The sequence below is a fragment of the Zonotrichia leucophrys genome, chromosome 9 (genome assembly GCF_028769735.1).
Source record: "Zonotrichia leucophrys gambelii isolate GWCS_2022_RI chromosome 9, RI_Zleu_2.0, whole genome shotgun sequence".
NCBI lineage: Eukaryota > Metazoa > Chordata > Aves > Passeriformes > Passerellidae > Zonotrichia > Zonotrichia leucophrys.
The window spans coordinates 5,744,761-5,759,903 of record NC_088179.1 but is presented as its reverse complement, the minus strand read 5'-3'; the positions used below and the strand labels follow the sequence as shown (position 1 = coordinate 5,759,903).

Here is a 15,143-nt window from a genome sequence, read left to right as displayed (position 1 = left end):
CCCAGTTCAGTCTGGCCTGTGTGCTGCAGCCTCCAGCCACATGGTCTGGAGCAGCAAAGCTGAAGCAAACCCTGTGTTTTATCCCTCTGAAGAGGCTTGGCCACACTTTGCAAGATTTTTCCCAATTATTTTGAGAGAAATGAAGAGAATGAGCTAAATGTAACACTGAATAGCCTCAAAAGGGGTCAGTATTCTGCTTCAAACATACACATGCAAACTTGTATGGTTGTACTAACCTTTGACAAAACCAAACTCACACGAAAATCAGCTAATCTGAAACGAAAGCTTGATTTTGTTGTTGCCAAAGAGGCTGAAAAGTGTTGCTTTGCTCAGGTTTATCTCTTCTCCCTCTCCCAGGTCTTGCTCTGGTGTGGCACTATCTCCACACCCTGCCGGTGGGAGCATCTCACCTGCAATCTGGAGATAACCTTTGTGCCTCCAGCTGTGTCTGCCCATCCAGCCCGGGGGATCTTCTTCCCTGTTTCTTCCTTTAGCATTCAGGATCACTGATGTCTGTGCTGGCATGACCCAAGCATGCCTGGGGGTTGGAGACTCCCACAGATTAAACACTGTGTTTTGAGCCCGTGTTAAACACACTTCAGTATAAGTCTCCATTTTCTGGGGATGTGCTTGTCTGATAGACAAAGATGTGCAGCTCATCCCACAGAGCTCTGTTGGTTTTGTAGGGAGCTTGTGAGGCTCAGGAGGGCTTTGAGGCCGTGTTTGCTGCTCCTGGGAGGGCTCCCACCTCCACACTGGGTGCAGAGCCCTTCCCAGCACAGTGGCTCAGCTCTGCGGGCAGCAAGAGGTGAACAAAACACCCCAGAGCAAGGAGGTGGGAGATGAAAAGAAACTTTGATGAAAGAAATGAAAGGGAAGGGAAGGGGGTGTAGCATGATGTCACCAGGATATGCTAGAAGTTCCTGGAGGGAAAGTGGGAGCAATGCTGTGGGAAAGTTGCTGGTTTGAAGGAGATGCTGATGGATGGGGACAGTGTCCTGGTGCCAGCCCTGTTGCTACCTGGCCACAGCCATAGTGTGGAGCAGTTTGAGATGGGAGCATGCCATGATCCATCAACCTAACCCCGTCAGAGACTCACAGGATGGTTTGGATTGGTAAGGAACTTAAAAATCATCTCAGACCTCCTTGCTGTGTGCAGTGACATCTTCCACTCGATCAGGTTGCTCCAAGCCCGGTCCAGCCTGGCCTTCAACACTTCCAGGGATAGCACAGCCACAGCCTCCCCTCCTCCTGACTTTAAAGGATCTTCCTCAGCTTAGAAAGCCCAGGAGCTCCTCCCGATGCAGCAGGAGGAGAGCTTTCACCTGGTGTCTGGGAGCTGTCCCCTGGTGAGGAAGAGCTGGACATGGGACAGTGGGGAGAGGTGATGCCCACAGTCTGTGGGTGTTCCCCAGCAGGGCTCTCCAGCTGCAGAGGAGCCCTGCTAGGAGGAAATGAGTCTCAGCTGCCACGTGGCTGTGGGATAAAGAGGGGCCCAGGGGTGCTGCATGAGGTTCTGAGTAGCTGAAGTGATGCTTCTCATCCCCTCTGGCAAAGTAGGGGCCGTTTGTTCCTTCCACCAGAGCAGTGGCTGGAGTTGGCTCCACTGTCCTGAGCGATGTGGCTGAGCTGTCAGTGAGCTCTTGGGATGTCATAGCCTGCCTTGGGTGGGAGATGTCCTCTGCCAGGTGACCATTTGTCCTCTTTGACCACCACAATTCCAGACTTGTTACCTGTCCTCTGCTTCCATCCATTTTGGGGAGTGATCTTATATTGGTGCACAATGGACCCATCCACTTGTCTGTGCTTGTGCTGTGAGCCTGGAGCTCTGAGAACACACCTAGAAATGTCATCTAAAAATAATGAGATTAATGATCCTCACTGAAAGTCAGACTTTAGCTTTCCTAGAGAGCAGCATGGAAACAGCAATGGGAACTTTTTTTCCAGTGGGCAGGAATTCTTGTTTCCAGCTAACCAAGAGTGAGCTGTAACCCAGCCAGAAGACAGCTTGCCACAGCCTTGTTTGTGGGGCAAATCCACCTTTTTGGTCAATATTCAGCTTCTGGCACACAGCAAAGCAGTGTGGGGGGATACTGGCCCATGATATCATGGTGATGCTCAAGGAAGCATGTCCCTGGGAGGAGGTGTCTACCTTGTCCTGACAGACCTTCTGCCTTTCCCTGCCTGGCTGGAAAAAGCAGGGTTTCTGCTGCTTTCCTCTTTTGGTTTTTACCTTTTTGGACCAGGTGAAGGTAGGGACTCCCTTTTCTGCTCTGCACAAGGGGGTCTAGATGTGCTTCCTTCCATACCTCCAGTTCACTTTTCTTAGTTCTTGTTGGTGTCTCACATTGTCTAGAAACCTTTGTTATTTACCATGAACATGGAGATTTATGCAGGACAATGTCAGATTCTGTGTAATAAATTTACCAAGAGTTTTTTTTACATCACCAGCAACTTGTAACCTCTGTAAAATCAGTAATGATTTAGCTGTAAAGGGTTTGCTGTAGCGTCCTTCAGACATGAAATGAGCAAATGACATTGGAGGCTGGCAAAGTGAAATGGGGATTCATTCCTATTCCCAGAATGGGGCTCACTTGTGGACAAATTGGCACGAGACCTGAAGATATTAAATGGGCAAAGCAGGTTTTGGAAATTAATCATTTCCTGTTAATGAGGAAGGTCCTGCACTCCTGCATGCCTGCAGGGAAGGAGAGCAGTGAAGGGAGGATGTGTGCCAGCCCCTGCAAATGTTTGGGGTCACCTATGGTGTGTGGAGAGCATCTTGTATCCAAGCCACCGGGTCTTTCCCGAGTTCCATTGCTTTCCTGGGCCGGGTTTTATTTCTCTCCAGCGGCAGCAAGTGCGGAGCCCCAGTGCTGCCGGCTGCTGACCTCCAGAGGTTGGTGGGGGAAAACCTCAGCCACCTGCGTGGCCCGAGGGGACACGGGGTGCTGGTCCCCAGCCCTGGTTGATGAGTAAGTGAGGGAGGAGATGGCTGGTCTGGCTGAAGCCTTGAGCAGCTCTCCTTGCCAGTTTCTCCCCAGATTTGTGCCAGCCAGGAGCCCATTCCCCAGTCTGAGGGATCCATGCAGATCCATGGCCAAATCTGCGGTTGCTCAGGCTTGGGGATCTCAGGGTGTGCTGAGACTGTGGGAGTGGGGACAGACTGTCCCAGTAACCTGTGCTTGGGTGTGGAGCTGGAGACTCACCTCCAGTGCCACTCTGAGATGGCCCAGCTGAGCTGCTCCTTCCTCTGTCCATGCCCTGAGCCAGGGATGCGCAAAGGGATTGGGATGAGCTGTGGCATTCACGGGAGAAATGCCTGCAGAGAGGCATATGTGTTCAGGCTTCATTAGGACAATTTCCTCTGTAATTGAAGAGCTGCCTTGCTGCTGTATTGCCCATTCCTGGTGAGGGCTGTCACTGTCCCCAGCTGGCTGCAGCCACCCCAAGTGCAAAGCTGGCAGAGAGATGGAGAGCACAGGATGCTGCTCAGGTGGGGATTGTCCTTGTGATCGCAATGAAACAATCTGGTCACAAATTATGGTCTTACACAAACTGTTATAACACATGACAGTTAATTTTCAGAATTACCTCTGAATTAAGTTTCAAGTTTTGGCTGAAAGATCTCTTTTAGCTTTCTTTTTTAATCCAAATCTGTATTTTCCTGATGGTTTTCTGTAAGCCAGTATTTCTAAATGGAAATAATTTGATGTCCTTATTGTCTTATAAAAATAGAAACACGGGTAACAATTAAAAGCTTTTTTGCAGACTCTGATCAAAAGTCTTTGCAGGCTTTGATCAAAAAGGTCTGATTTTGGTAAAAAAAAAAAAAAAGCTGTTGCTGTGTTTCTTCTTCCCCCACCTGTATCACCCCCTCTGTTCTCCTCCTGCTTCCACTTAGACAAAAAAAAGACAAAACACATTTCCACAGGCTCAGTCAGCATCAAAGAGTCACTTACTTAAAGGGAGGAAGAATATTGTGATGTTTCCCTGCCTGTTTTGGATTCTGTGAAGGAATTTCATCCCCTCCCAGTTGCCACATCTCTGGCATCCCTCCCAGATCCGAACTCTCTGGAGGACGGAGGCAGAATTATCTCTGAGCTGTGCAGCTGCCAGATGTTAACCGATGAAACAGCAGCCTGGCTGCTTCTCTCTTCACTCTGGGTAAACCTCTGCCTGCCTGCCCTGTTTGAAATGCAAAACTCCCTCAAATCCCCTCTTGAAGGGTTCTTGATGTCTCCTGCCAATCAAGCCTGGCGAGGACTCCCTTTATTCCTCTTGCAGCAGCCTGCTTAAAGAATTGCACTTGTGTGTGGCTCTGGGAGTGTCTGGACACCCTGAGCTGTGGTGTGGAGGGCTGGGAGCTGAGGATGGGGCACTTATCCTGTCCCTGGAAGTTATCTGTCCTCCTTCCTGTAAGAAAGCAATCTTCCTCCCCTCCCTGGATGGAGATTCATGGAACAGAGCTAGGAACGTGCAGGTTACTAGCAGGCTTATCACAGAATCGCTGAGGTTGGAAAACACCTCCAGGATCAGAGTCCAAACTGTGATGTCACCCAGCCCAGAGCTCTGAGAGCCACATCTAGGAGTTCCTTGGACACCTCCAGGCATGGGGACTCCACCATCTCCCTGCATAGCCCTTTCTGATGCCTGACCACACTTACAGTGAAGAAATTCCTCCTGATGTCCAGCTTGAGCCTTCCCTGGCACAGCTTGAGGCCGTTTCCTCATGTCCTGTCCCTTGTTCCCTGGGAGCAGAGCCTGGCTCCACCCTGCTGAGCTGTAGAGAGTGAGAAGGTGCTCCCTGAGTCTCCTTTTCTCCAAGCTGAGCCTCCTCAGCTGCTCCTCATATGACTGTGAACCCCTGCCTGAGCAGGAGGGTGTGCATGATGGGAGCCAGGACGTGGCATCTCGTGGTCTTGGCAGCTGATCCCTTGGGAGTGGCGGTGGGCAGGGCTGCCTGGATATTGCCAACTGCCCTGTGGTACCTGTGATCCTGTCCAGAGGGGCCCAGGGGCACTGCTGGGACAGTTCACATTGTCCCTGGGCTATCAAAGCAGTGGTTTGGTAAAGAGCTGGCTGGGAGGCAGGTTTCTCTTGCAGGCAGTGAAATGATCAGGGCAGAATTCCTGTGTGAGGTTTGGGGTGTGCAGGGAGGCCAGGGGTGTGCAGCAGGTCCTTCTGGTCTTCACCTCCTGTGTCTGTGAGACTGATGATCAGTACAGCAGGGGGGCTGCAATGCCTGCTGAGACATTCACTGCCTTGTGTGTGTGACTAGTGGGTTTTGAGCCTTGAATATTCTTGGTTTACCTGGGAAAAGCTGCTGTTAGTGCCCTGATGCCAGCAGTACCAGGCACCTGTGTGCTCTGTGCAAGGGTGCAGGACACATGCACTTGCCCTTGAGTGCAAGCAGCCATGTAATTACCCTGTGAGTGATAGGATAGGGGGGAAAAATCATATTATCCTTATGATAGTGTTCATGGGACCATTGATCAAGGTGACAATAGCAAATTCATCACAATAAAGCAGGAAAAAATGGCAAGTTTCCTGTGCATGAGGTGAGCACCTGATCCAAGGCAGCTTTTCGCACTCTGATGTGTGATTTCAGGAGGAAAATATCTGAATGGGACCCTGAAGCAGCAGATATGGAGTGGGCTGGACCATTCTCCCTCTTCCCTCCTTCTTTGGATGGACTTGCACCTTAAAACTTCCCACCCTTTGTGTGCTTCCAGATGTGAGAACACAGCTCAGACTGCAACAAACCCAACGCTGAGATAAAGTGAAACTCTTGTGGCAGGTTCCCCTCCCTGCTATTTTTTTTTTTCTTAAGCTTCCAAAGATAAATTGCATTTCGCTTCAAGATAATGAAATTTCCTTGGAGAAGCGACATATTTTTCTGTAGCTTTTGCATTTGGAACATGAGGAGAGTTTTTATTTTAAATCTCCATTGAAAGTGTTTGTCTGTCTATATTTTGCTTTCTTCCTTGTGAATGTTCTGACTTCACAGAGCTAGCAGGGACCCGGAGATGGAGTGTTTCTGTCACTTATTATAGCTTGCCTTGGCATAAAATTTAATCTTTGGATTTTTTTTTCCCCTCCTAAAGAAATGGAAGTTGAAGCTAGATTAGAAACAGATAAAAAGATGTCATCCATCCTCAGACAAAGGAGTTTTTGTTTTTCTCTTTTGCATTTGCCTTTGTTAATCCTCTGCCTTCAAAGGGAACAAAGAGATCCTTCCACCTGGAGATCCTAGGAAGAAAGGGAAAACAAGGAGAAAGGGGCATGGCTGATCTGTGCTTGTGCTGTCCCACAGCTGGCAGGTCTGCTGGGACTTGCAACTGCCCAGAAAAACCCAGTTAAGAGGAAAAGCCAGGTAGCAGAAATCGCAGCACCTATGAATCAAAGTGGATTCTTTTGCTCCTAAAGGAACTTGTTGATCTTTATCTGTCTTTGCTGTCCATTGCTGGAGGAGCAGGTGCCTTCCCCTGCCTTGTTCCCCATCTCTGTGGTAGTGTGGAGGGGAGGATGTGGTGTGTCCATCCTGTTACATGGTGCCTGGTGTGACACTGAGCTGCCTGAACACTGCTCCCACCAGTGATTAATATGTTCTCAGGCACTGAGAGGCTCGAGGCACTTGGCACTTGACTGTCTCCTATTTTGGAACTTAATAAACAGAATATTCCACCAGCAGAACCTGCAATTTATCTTTCTGTACTGTGCTAGGAGTTACTCTGTGGCCTGGCTCAGGCTGCATCTCTTGCCCAGGGAATTAATAGACTCTTCCATAGCCCAGCTCCCTCTGTTCTCACTCTGGTTTCCAAATTAACCTTCATCTCACCTACTTTTTCTTCACGTCTCACTTCAATTTAGTCCTCAAATTGTTCACATGACAAAAGAGTTGTCCTTCCTACAGCTTCTTCTGCTCTGATAAGACACCTGAATTTTCTGTGAATGCCTAGAGAGGACAATAACTTCTCTCCCTCCCTCTCTCCCTTCAGCTTCCCGATGGTATTCAAGCCCAGAAGTCTCCCTGAGGTTATTTCCCCTGGGAGAACAGTAAGCAGTTTGGGTTGCACTGTGCCAAGTGGCTGAGTTGTGCCTTGAATACACTGAACGTTTAATGCTGCTAATTAATGTTATTACATCATATTACATTTATTTAGACTCACAGGAAGGGGTTCAGCTGCGCAGAAGGTGCTGCACGGGCTGGATGCTGCTTGCCAGCATTGCCCTTGTTACCTGTCTCACCTAGCTCTTGTTATGTGGTGCACAACAGACAAGTCTGGAATGCTGGAATATTGAAGGGACCTGCCTCTCTTATCAGGGAGAGGATTTACCAGGCTTTGACTCTTGAGAGGATGCTGTAGGTGCAGGCTTTTCCTCTACAATTAATGCACAGGCAAGCTGCTGGGAGCAGCCTGTGCTGCCTTGGCAGGATTAGGGATGCAGGAGCAGCGCTCCTGCGCTGTGTGAAAAGCTTCCTGCCCTCCCTGCAGGCCTGGCCTTGGCTGGAAAACAAACCAGGAGTGTCATGGCTGCTTTAGCTCTGTGTCTGTCCTGGCTGGGGAGGCTCCTGTGTGCTCTGCCAGCTCTGCTGCTCTGGGAGGCTGATGCAGGGGAGGTTTGTTTGACCTTTATCCTGCTCTAAGCTGCTCCTACATTAGCGTGTGGCTCACAGGGTTCTCCTGCCACCAAGGGCACCATCCCAGTGAGCTCTCGGTCTGAGCTGGGTGGTGGCTCTGGTGTAGGGCAGGAGCCTTTGTCACCCCCCACTTACTGCCACTGGAGATGTCAGGCTCCCAGAGTGTGGGCTTGCTGCTTCCCAGCTTGAAAAATTTGGGGTGACCCCTCTAGAGCCTCCCTTGTAGCATGGTTACTGCTACCAGAGCACAAAGATGGCCTGGTGGGATTCATGTTTGTGCTTCATCTGCTCCTGTCACAACCAGTGTGTGGGGATGAACAGGGACTGGCACAGGTTGTGACCCCTCTGCTCTCGAAGGTGGTTACGAGGGTTTTTTGCAAAGATCTGTGCTGTGCCATATGATAAATCTTGATGCTTCCTTTCACTGGGATCCCAGATCTTCATCCTCCACAAAGGCTTTGGCATCTCCTGAAGCAGCATCTGAGAACAAAGGCAAAGCTGTTAATTAAGACAGAGCTAATTCTGGCAGCCGACTGCCGCCATCTCCATGTGCTGCTGCGGGCTGTGAGCACTGAGGGCCCGGCCGTGCCCCCGGGCACAGCACCACCCAAAGCCCTCCCTCTGCGGGCTGCTCGTGCTCTGAGCAGGTCTGTGCCCTGTGTCCTTCCCTCACAGGGGCCTGCTGGGCACAACTGGAGCTTGCTGGTAGCCCAGAGGGTGGTTTTGCCTTCTATGGGGTGTTTGCCTCCCACACACGGCTGGCTCAGAGAGGAAAATAGAGCAAAATGTGCCCAAAACCCCATCAGGGTTTAATGCCCTTGATGTGCCCTCCAAGGGGATGCTGGTGGGCATTGTCTCTGGGGCAGGTGGTGACAATCCCACTGGGTGGGCAAGGAAGAGTGGCCCTGTGACAGGATGCTGCCACCTTCCCACTCCCACCCCCAGATGGTACACGGCTTTTTTGGAGATGTGTCCTCCAGGAGAAGCAAAGCCTCGCTGTTGGGAGACTCGGAGCAGGGCTGACAGAACAGAAAACGTTTTGAACAAACACAGCTGGCTTTCACCCAGCGCAGCCAACTCTTTGGCCAGCTGAAAAGAAATCAGAAGAATATTGATGTATTATTCTTTTTTTTTTACCCTACAGAAATTGTCAGGCTTTTTTTGGTCAAATGTTAGTTTCTGAATGCAAGGTTTTCAGTTGACAACTATTATTTGGGAGGAAACCCCCCCTCCCCAAAATGAGGCACTTCTCTGGATAACTCACAGGCTCAGCTCTTCGTCTCTTGTATTCTCAAACGATTAACATTTTTTTGCTTTGCACATCATGAATATTCTATACTTGAGCTGTTACTGAGTTGTGCTAGATCAGATAAATAACATGGTGTTGCTTTTATGGCAGACTGGATAAAGATGCAAATAATACTGACATTTACTTCACAGTTTTCTTTCTGTGATCCTCTGAGTGAGTAAACTGGATTGCTGAGATATTCATGGGAAGGAAATGAAGAAGGGTTGTCAAGATGAAAGCAAATTTCCTTAAAACTTAGCCAGAAGCTTCTTGGCAATTTTTTCTGTTATTTGCTCAGCTGAATAGGAGCTGCTTGCAAATATATTTTGCACAACCGCAAAAGGAAAACTCTTGTTCCCGTGGCACCTCTGACTGTTTTTTGCACGCTCTTTCCCTGAAAAGCTGATGATATTCCAGCGTTCAGTGTCTCTGCAGGGTTTCTGGTCCCAGCGTGGCGTGCGGCCGTGACCAGAATGAGCCCGTACTGCTTTCCCGATCCCGGGTGCTGCTGTCCCTAACCCCGACGTGCTGGGATCCCTGACGGGGCGGGCCAGGCTCAGCTTTGCTGTCGGGTGGGCAGCGGAGCAGCGGGGGATGCTGAGCCCTCCAAGGCTGACTGGGGCAGTGGGTGGTGAGCGGGACCGGGCAAGCATCCTCCTGGGTGGTTCCTTGTGGAGGCTGCGGGTGTAGATGGCTCCTGGCTAGGTTTGTGCGTACAGGGCACGGCCCTGGGCTGGCAGCGACGGGGCTGCGGCTGAGGGGCTGAGCATCCCGGCGTCCCCCGAGCCAGGCCGCTGCTGCCGGGTGCCCATGTGGCCGCGGCGCCCGGAGCGATGCCCAGTGAAGGGGGAGCGCGGTGCAGGAGAAGGCAGGAGGCTGAGGGGACTCCGCGTCGTGCCCGATCCCTGCGCCTGCGGTCTCTGAGCCTGAAGGAAGCGGCCACGTTGGGGGCGGCTGGGAACAGGGGCCCTGTCTCTGTGGGGCCGTGAATTCGCTCCAGATTCCTTTTGGGGGTGAGAGAGGGGAGCGGGATTGCGGCGCTGTGATCTCTCCGATGCGTCCCCGGTGCTGTCGCCGCCCGTCCCGGCTCCGCGGGGTCCGGGTCCGCCCCGTCGCGGGTGCCGCTGAGGGGAGGCACGGCGTGAGGGGCGGCCATGGCCGCCAGGGGGCGCCGTCCCCCTTCGCACGGGCGCTCGCAGAGCGTGGGGGCGTGGCCGAGGCGGGGAACGGCGCGGGGATTGGCGGGGCTGTGGCGGGGGCGTGGCCGAGCGGGCGCGGGGATTGGCGGGGCGGCGGCGGGGGCGGGGCCGGGCGGCGGCGGGGGCCGGCGGCGGCGTGGCCGCGCGCGCCACTCGCGGCGGCGATGTGACCCGGGCGGGCGGGCAGCGGCACCGGCACCGCCACCGGCCCGTCCCGTCCGCGGCCCCGGCCCGCCCTGCCCCGGAGCCACCCGGCCCGCGGACGCACCCCCCATGCCCGCTCACGGCCGCCCGCCGGTAGCGGCTGACGCCTGCGGGGCCCGAGGAGGCGATGGCTGCGGATCTGGTGGTGCTGCTCTGCCTGGCCGCCGCCGCGGCCGCCGTGGAAGGTGAGCGGCGATCGGGACTACCGGGAGTGGGTGGGATGCTGAGCCGAGGGTCTCTGCGCCGCCCGCGGCGTCTGCGGCTGGGGAGCAGGCAGGGAGCGACTCCCCCGCCGTAAGGCACGGGCACCGGGCTGGATCCTGGCCCCGTGGCCCCGGCCTCTTGTGCCAGCCCGGGTAACCCGGCCCGCGGGCGGCACTGCCAGCCCGTGCCCTCGGGAGAGGGCCGGGGATGGAGGAGAAAACCCGCCCGCATCCGCGTGGGGGGAGCTCCGGCTCGGCTCCCCTTCCCTGCGGAGCCCTGCTCGGCGCCGCGCTGGGGTCACCTCCGAGGTCCCTTGTGGTCCCCGGGGCCGCGGTGGGGCCGTCTCCGGAGTCCCGTCTGGGTCCCCTCTGGTCCCCGGGGCCGGCTCGGGGGCCGTGGCGGTGCGCGGAGCCGCATCTGCCCACCCTCCTCCTCCTCGCAGCCCCGGCGGGGGATGGATGCGCCGGTAGCCGTGGGCAGGTGGTCTCCGTTTCTGGGCATGAACTGAGCCCGGGGACGCTTTCCCCGGCCATGGAGCCACGGAGCAGGTGCGTGCTCGTTCTCTCAGCACAATCCGTGCTAGTGCGCTGGGATCTTTTCCCCATCTCCCGCAGGAAGGTGCCTGCAGCCCAGAGCCAGGCTGCGGGCGATCGGCCTGGTGGGACAGCCAGCCCAGCCCGCCCCAGCCTTGGTGCTGTGTCGCTGCTCCGTGTCCAGCACAGCTCTTGAAGTATCGCTTCGATTATTTTTTTTATTTCTCTTTATTTTGCCGCTGCCACCTTTTTTGCTGGTACAGCAGCAGCTCGCGGCAGGGGCTGCCCAGCGGCGGAGCGGTGGCTGCGGGCAGGGGACGTGGTGCAGCCCCGGGGTTGTGAGCAGCGAGAGGCGGGGTGCGGGAGATGGTGCTCGGGGTCTCAAACCTGCCGGGGCTGGGCCCTCCTGGGGGGTTTAATGTGAGTATGGCTGGAAGCTGATGGCAGGAGAGTCCGGCTCAGCTCCGGTAGCGAGGAGCTGGTTCGGGAGCTGGAATGCTGCTCCGCTGGGGCTCGGCCGCAGCTCCTCTCCGCTCGCAAGCGCGGCTGCCGGATCGCGGCGGGCAGGCCCGCTCCATGCAGCATCCCCTTCCCGCTGGCTTTTGGCTGGCACACGTGTTTGCCTTTCGTGTTTCTTGGGCTGCCTCATGGCATCTCTGCGGGAATAGCTGGCGGTGGGAGTGCTGGTGCCATGCCGGAGCGTGATGCAGCGAGCGCGGTTTGCTCGCCGCACGTGAAGAGGCGAGACCTGTTAGCAGCGCTTGGCTGGCAGCGACAGCGGCTTGAGACGCTGCTGGAATTGCGGCTGCACGGGAGACTTGGGCTCCCTCCTGCTTTGGGGAAACTCCTGGGTGTCACCCACAGTGTTCCCCAGCTTGCCCGGGTCTCCCTGGGAGCACTGGTGCAGTCGGTGTCCCTGCCCAGGACGAACCTGTCGAGGAGTGGTGATATTTCTACTCTGCTCAGGAAGTTGCTTGGATAGTAAAGTAGTATCCTAGGAGAGATCTCAGATTTCAGGGAAAATTTTGGATGGGGGATTTCTGAGGTAGAGCAATCGAATCCGGTTTGGAGTTCAGGCGAGAGTCTAATGATATGGTCGTATAAAGAAAATGCCTTTTTATGGGGTTTATTTAAATCTTACTGGATCTCTTGATACAGAGGTTGAATTTGCTGGATTGAAACATGGTTTTCTCTAATGGATCTGAAGTGTGTCGCAGGACCTGCCCTGCCCTGGGGTCTGGCATTCCCCCGGAGCATCGGCGAGGCTGGATTAGCCAGCAGCCCTCTCTGACAGCCACGGCCGGTGCCCTGCTCTGCCCTGAGCTGCAGAGGCAGCCGAGCCAGGCATGGCTCCCTGCATCCCAAATCAGCCAGCCAGACAAAAAGTCTTTCCTGTGATGGTGGGGGAGGTCTGGACCCGGCTGGAGGGGGAGGAGGATGCAGCTGGAGTCAGGGCACGGGCTGCCTCCAAGCCATGCTCGTTACTCTCCATAAAACCTTGCTAACTCACTGCCTGTCGCATGCGAACCTGGATGTTATAGAGTCACTTACCTGACTTTTTTTATGGTTCCTTGATTTTTTACTAAATCCTGTGGCTTAGCTGACCTTTTTCTGCTGGACACCTGGATGTTTGTAATAATTGAAAAAAATTTTTTGTGGCTTGCAAATAGGAAGAAGGATGTGAGAAGATGACAGCACCAAATACCCTGTCTCTCCCACAGCCTGCAATCACTCAGGAGCCGCTCGCGTGCTCTCTCTTGTGTTAGCTGAACCAAATATAATCCATTTAGCATATAGAGAGGGTGGTAATGGACTGACATTACATGTTTTAACTAGGCTTGGAGCTGTTGGTAGGTCAGATGGGGCTGGTGACCATTTCGGTGCAGCTCCTCCACCTGCTCTGTTTCACCTGCCTGGCCTGCTCGCCTCTCCAGCATCTCCCTGCCTTGCGCCTGCTCTTTTAAAACCCAGGTTTTCTCTCTGTGCTTGCAGCATCACGATAAGCAGAGCACAGGAGGGAGGTGAAAAGCTCTGCTTGGGGCTGGTGAATCCAGCTTAGTTTTCTTCCCCTGCTTAAACACCGTTGTCAGAGCTGCTGCCTGGGAGAGGAGCAGGGACGGGATCTGGCTGGAGAGCGACGTCCCTGGTTCGTGCTCTGTGCTCCATGCCTGCCCTGCCCTGCCCTCCTCCCTGTTGGCTCAGCATGCACACATCTGTTGCAGGCATCCTTTGGGCTTCCTGTGCTTCTGCCAGGCACCCGAGCGGAGCCTGTGCCGAGCAGGAGCTTCCCTGAGCACCCTGTGGGCTCCCACCTCTGCCCAGCTGCTCCACCCCGAGCTGAGCCCTTCTCAAGGAGAAGCCAGAAATAAGTCTTCAGGAGGGAATTTGCAAATGCAAGTGGTAACCTTCATGGGAATTTGCAAGTGTTACTGTTCAGCAGTCCGGTTACTCTTGCTTTCTTTGCTCAAACTAACTGAGGAGAAAAAGAAAGCCCTAAGGGGGGAACCCTTATTCCTGGCATGATGAGTGAGCCCAAATCTTGTCAGCCTGAAGGGAAGGTATTTTGTCAAGTCATGGAAAAGGGGCTTGATGCTGCAGGTGCTTATGTTGTCTTTTTTTTTTCTTTTTTTTTTTTTTTTAACTAACTTCCAGTATCTCTGCTCATGGACAAGGTGGGGATTGTGTTTTCCTGTTCTTTTGGATATTGGAGTGCTGCATGTTCTCCTGTGTGTTAAGCATCCCTGACTGCTGTGCTGTGAACTGCCAGAGGGTTTGCTAGGTCTCCTCTAACCCATCTTGGGTGCAGCTCCTGACACAACAGGATAGGATAAAACCCGTCCATTGGTCTTAGAAATCAGAAGAAAATACAGATATTGGATGATGAAAGAGGCCAAATATGTTTGTCTGGATCCAGGCTATGGTGCTGAGTAATAGTTGTTTCTAGCAGAGGTGGGTTCTGTAAGCTAAAGAAATGCTCAGATTTGATGGAAAGGGGGACGTGGTACCTTGGGCAGTGGGTAATGCGATGCTGATCTGGTCAGCAAAGTCTCAGACCCCAGTGCTGGTTTGTTCCCTCCAGACAGTGTTGGTGTGAGGAGCCATTTAACCGCACAGCAAGGCTGAGTAAATACTTGGGGTTGTGTGATGGAATGCTTTCCCCAAATATTACTTAAGATTTGAAAGCACATTTCAATTTGACCTTGTTCTGCTGCAAACAGAGCTATTAAGGGTCGATGCACACAATACCTGGGCAAGGCAAATGTTAAGGTTGGATGTTGGCTGGGTGGCAATTTGGGAAGGAATCTCCTTCTGGAATGGTGGAAGGTTGGAGTGAATGTTGCTTACAGAGGTCCCAGGTTGGTGTGAGAGCAGAAGAGTGTGGAAAAGGATGGAGTGATGGCAGAGTAGTGTCAGGAAAGAGCTGGGACCTTGGGTGGTTATGGACCCTGAGCTGGTTGTTGCATTGTTCAGCTTTTAGGGGTAAACCCACAGACATTCCAAAAATGAGCAGCTTGAGAGGCTGCCTGGGAGTGTGCAGGGAAAGGAACGGACACACAGCAGGTAGAGGCAGCACAGCCTTTTCCTTAGGGACAATGGGAGCAAACTCTTGCCCAAATCAGCTCCATGGCTTTCCAGATAAGTGGTAAGCATGGATGGGCTCCCTCCTTTCCTTGTAAACGTTGCTCACAGCCACAGCTGAGTTTTTGGAGCTCTTTTATTTTGGTCACCATCCATTTTCCCACCAAGTCACATCATGAGAAATAGTGAGAAAAACAGGACACGTGTTTTGTAGGCACGAAAGGATCTGTGCTCTATTTATTTATTTCTCACAACTTTTGAATTATTGAAGTGCATTCAGGGGAGATTAACTTTCCCTGCTCAATATTTATTATTGTTTCATTTCCCTGAAAGTTGGAGCTACAAGAGCTTTGATGAATGGGCTGGAAGGTTCTGTAGTTTCTCTATGGCTGATCTAAATACGTCCCTATCCTTTGCTGAAAAGCTAATTTGTAATTTCCTATGGTAATGCTGCTTAGTGAATTATAATGATACACCAGGGCCTGCTTTTC

General features: G+C 53.2%; 1 protein-coding gene across 1 annotated transcript in view; it reads left to right on the top strand.

Annotated features, from left to right (window-relative positions):
* The first annotated feature begins 10,276 nt into the window (after positions 1 to 10,276).
* EPHB1 (EPH receptor B1) overlaps positions 10,277 to 15,143 on the top strand; it is an 80,027-nt gene continuing 75,160 nt past the window's right edge. The window contains exon 1 of the mRNA XM_064721604.1: positions 10,277 to 10,521. Within this exon, the coding sequence (XP_064577674.1) occupies positions 10,464 to 10,521 (58 nt within the window). The 5' untranslated portion in view covers positions 10,277 to 10,463. The remainder of the gene's footprint in view (positions 10,522 to 15,143) is intronic.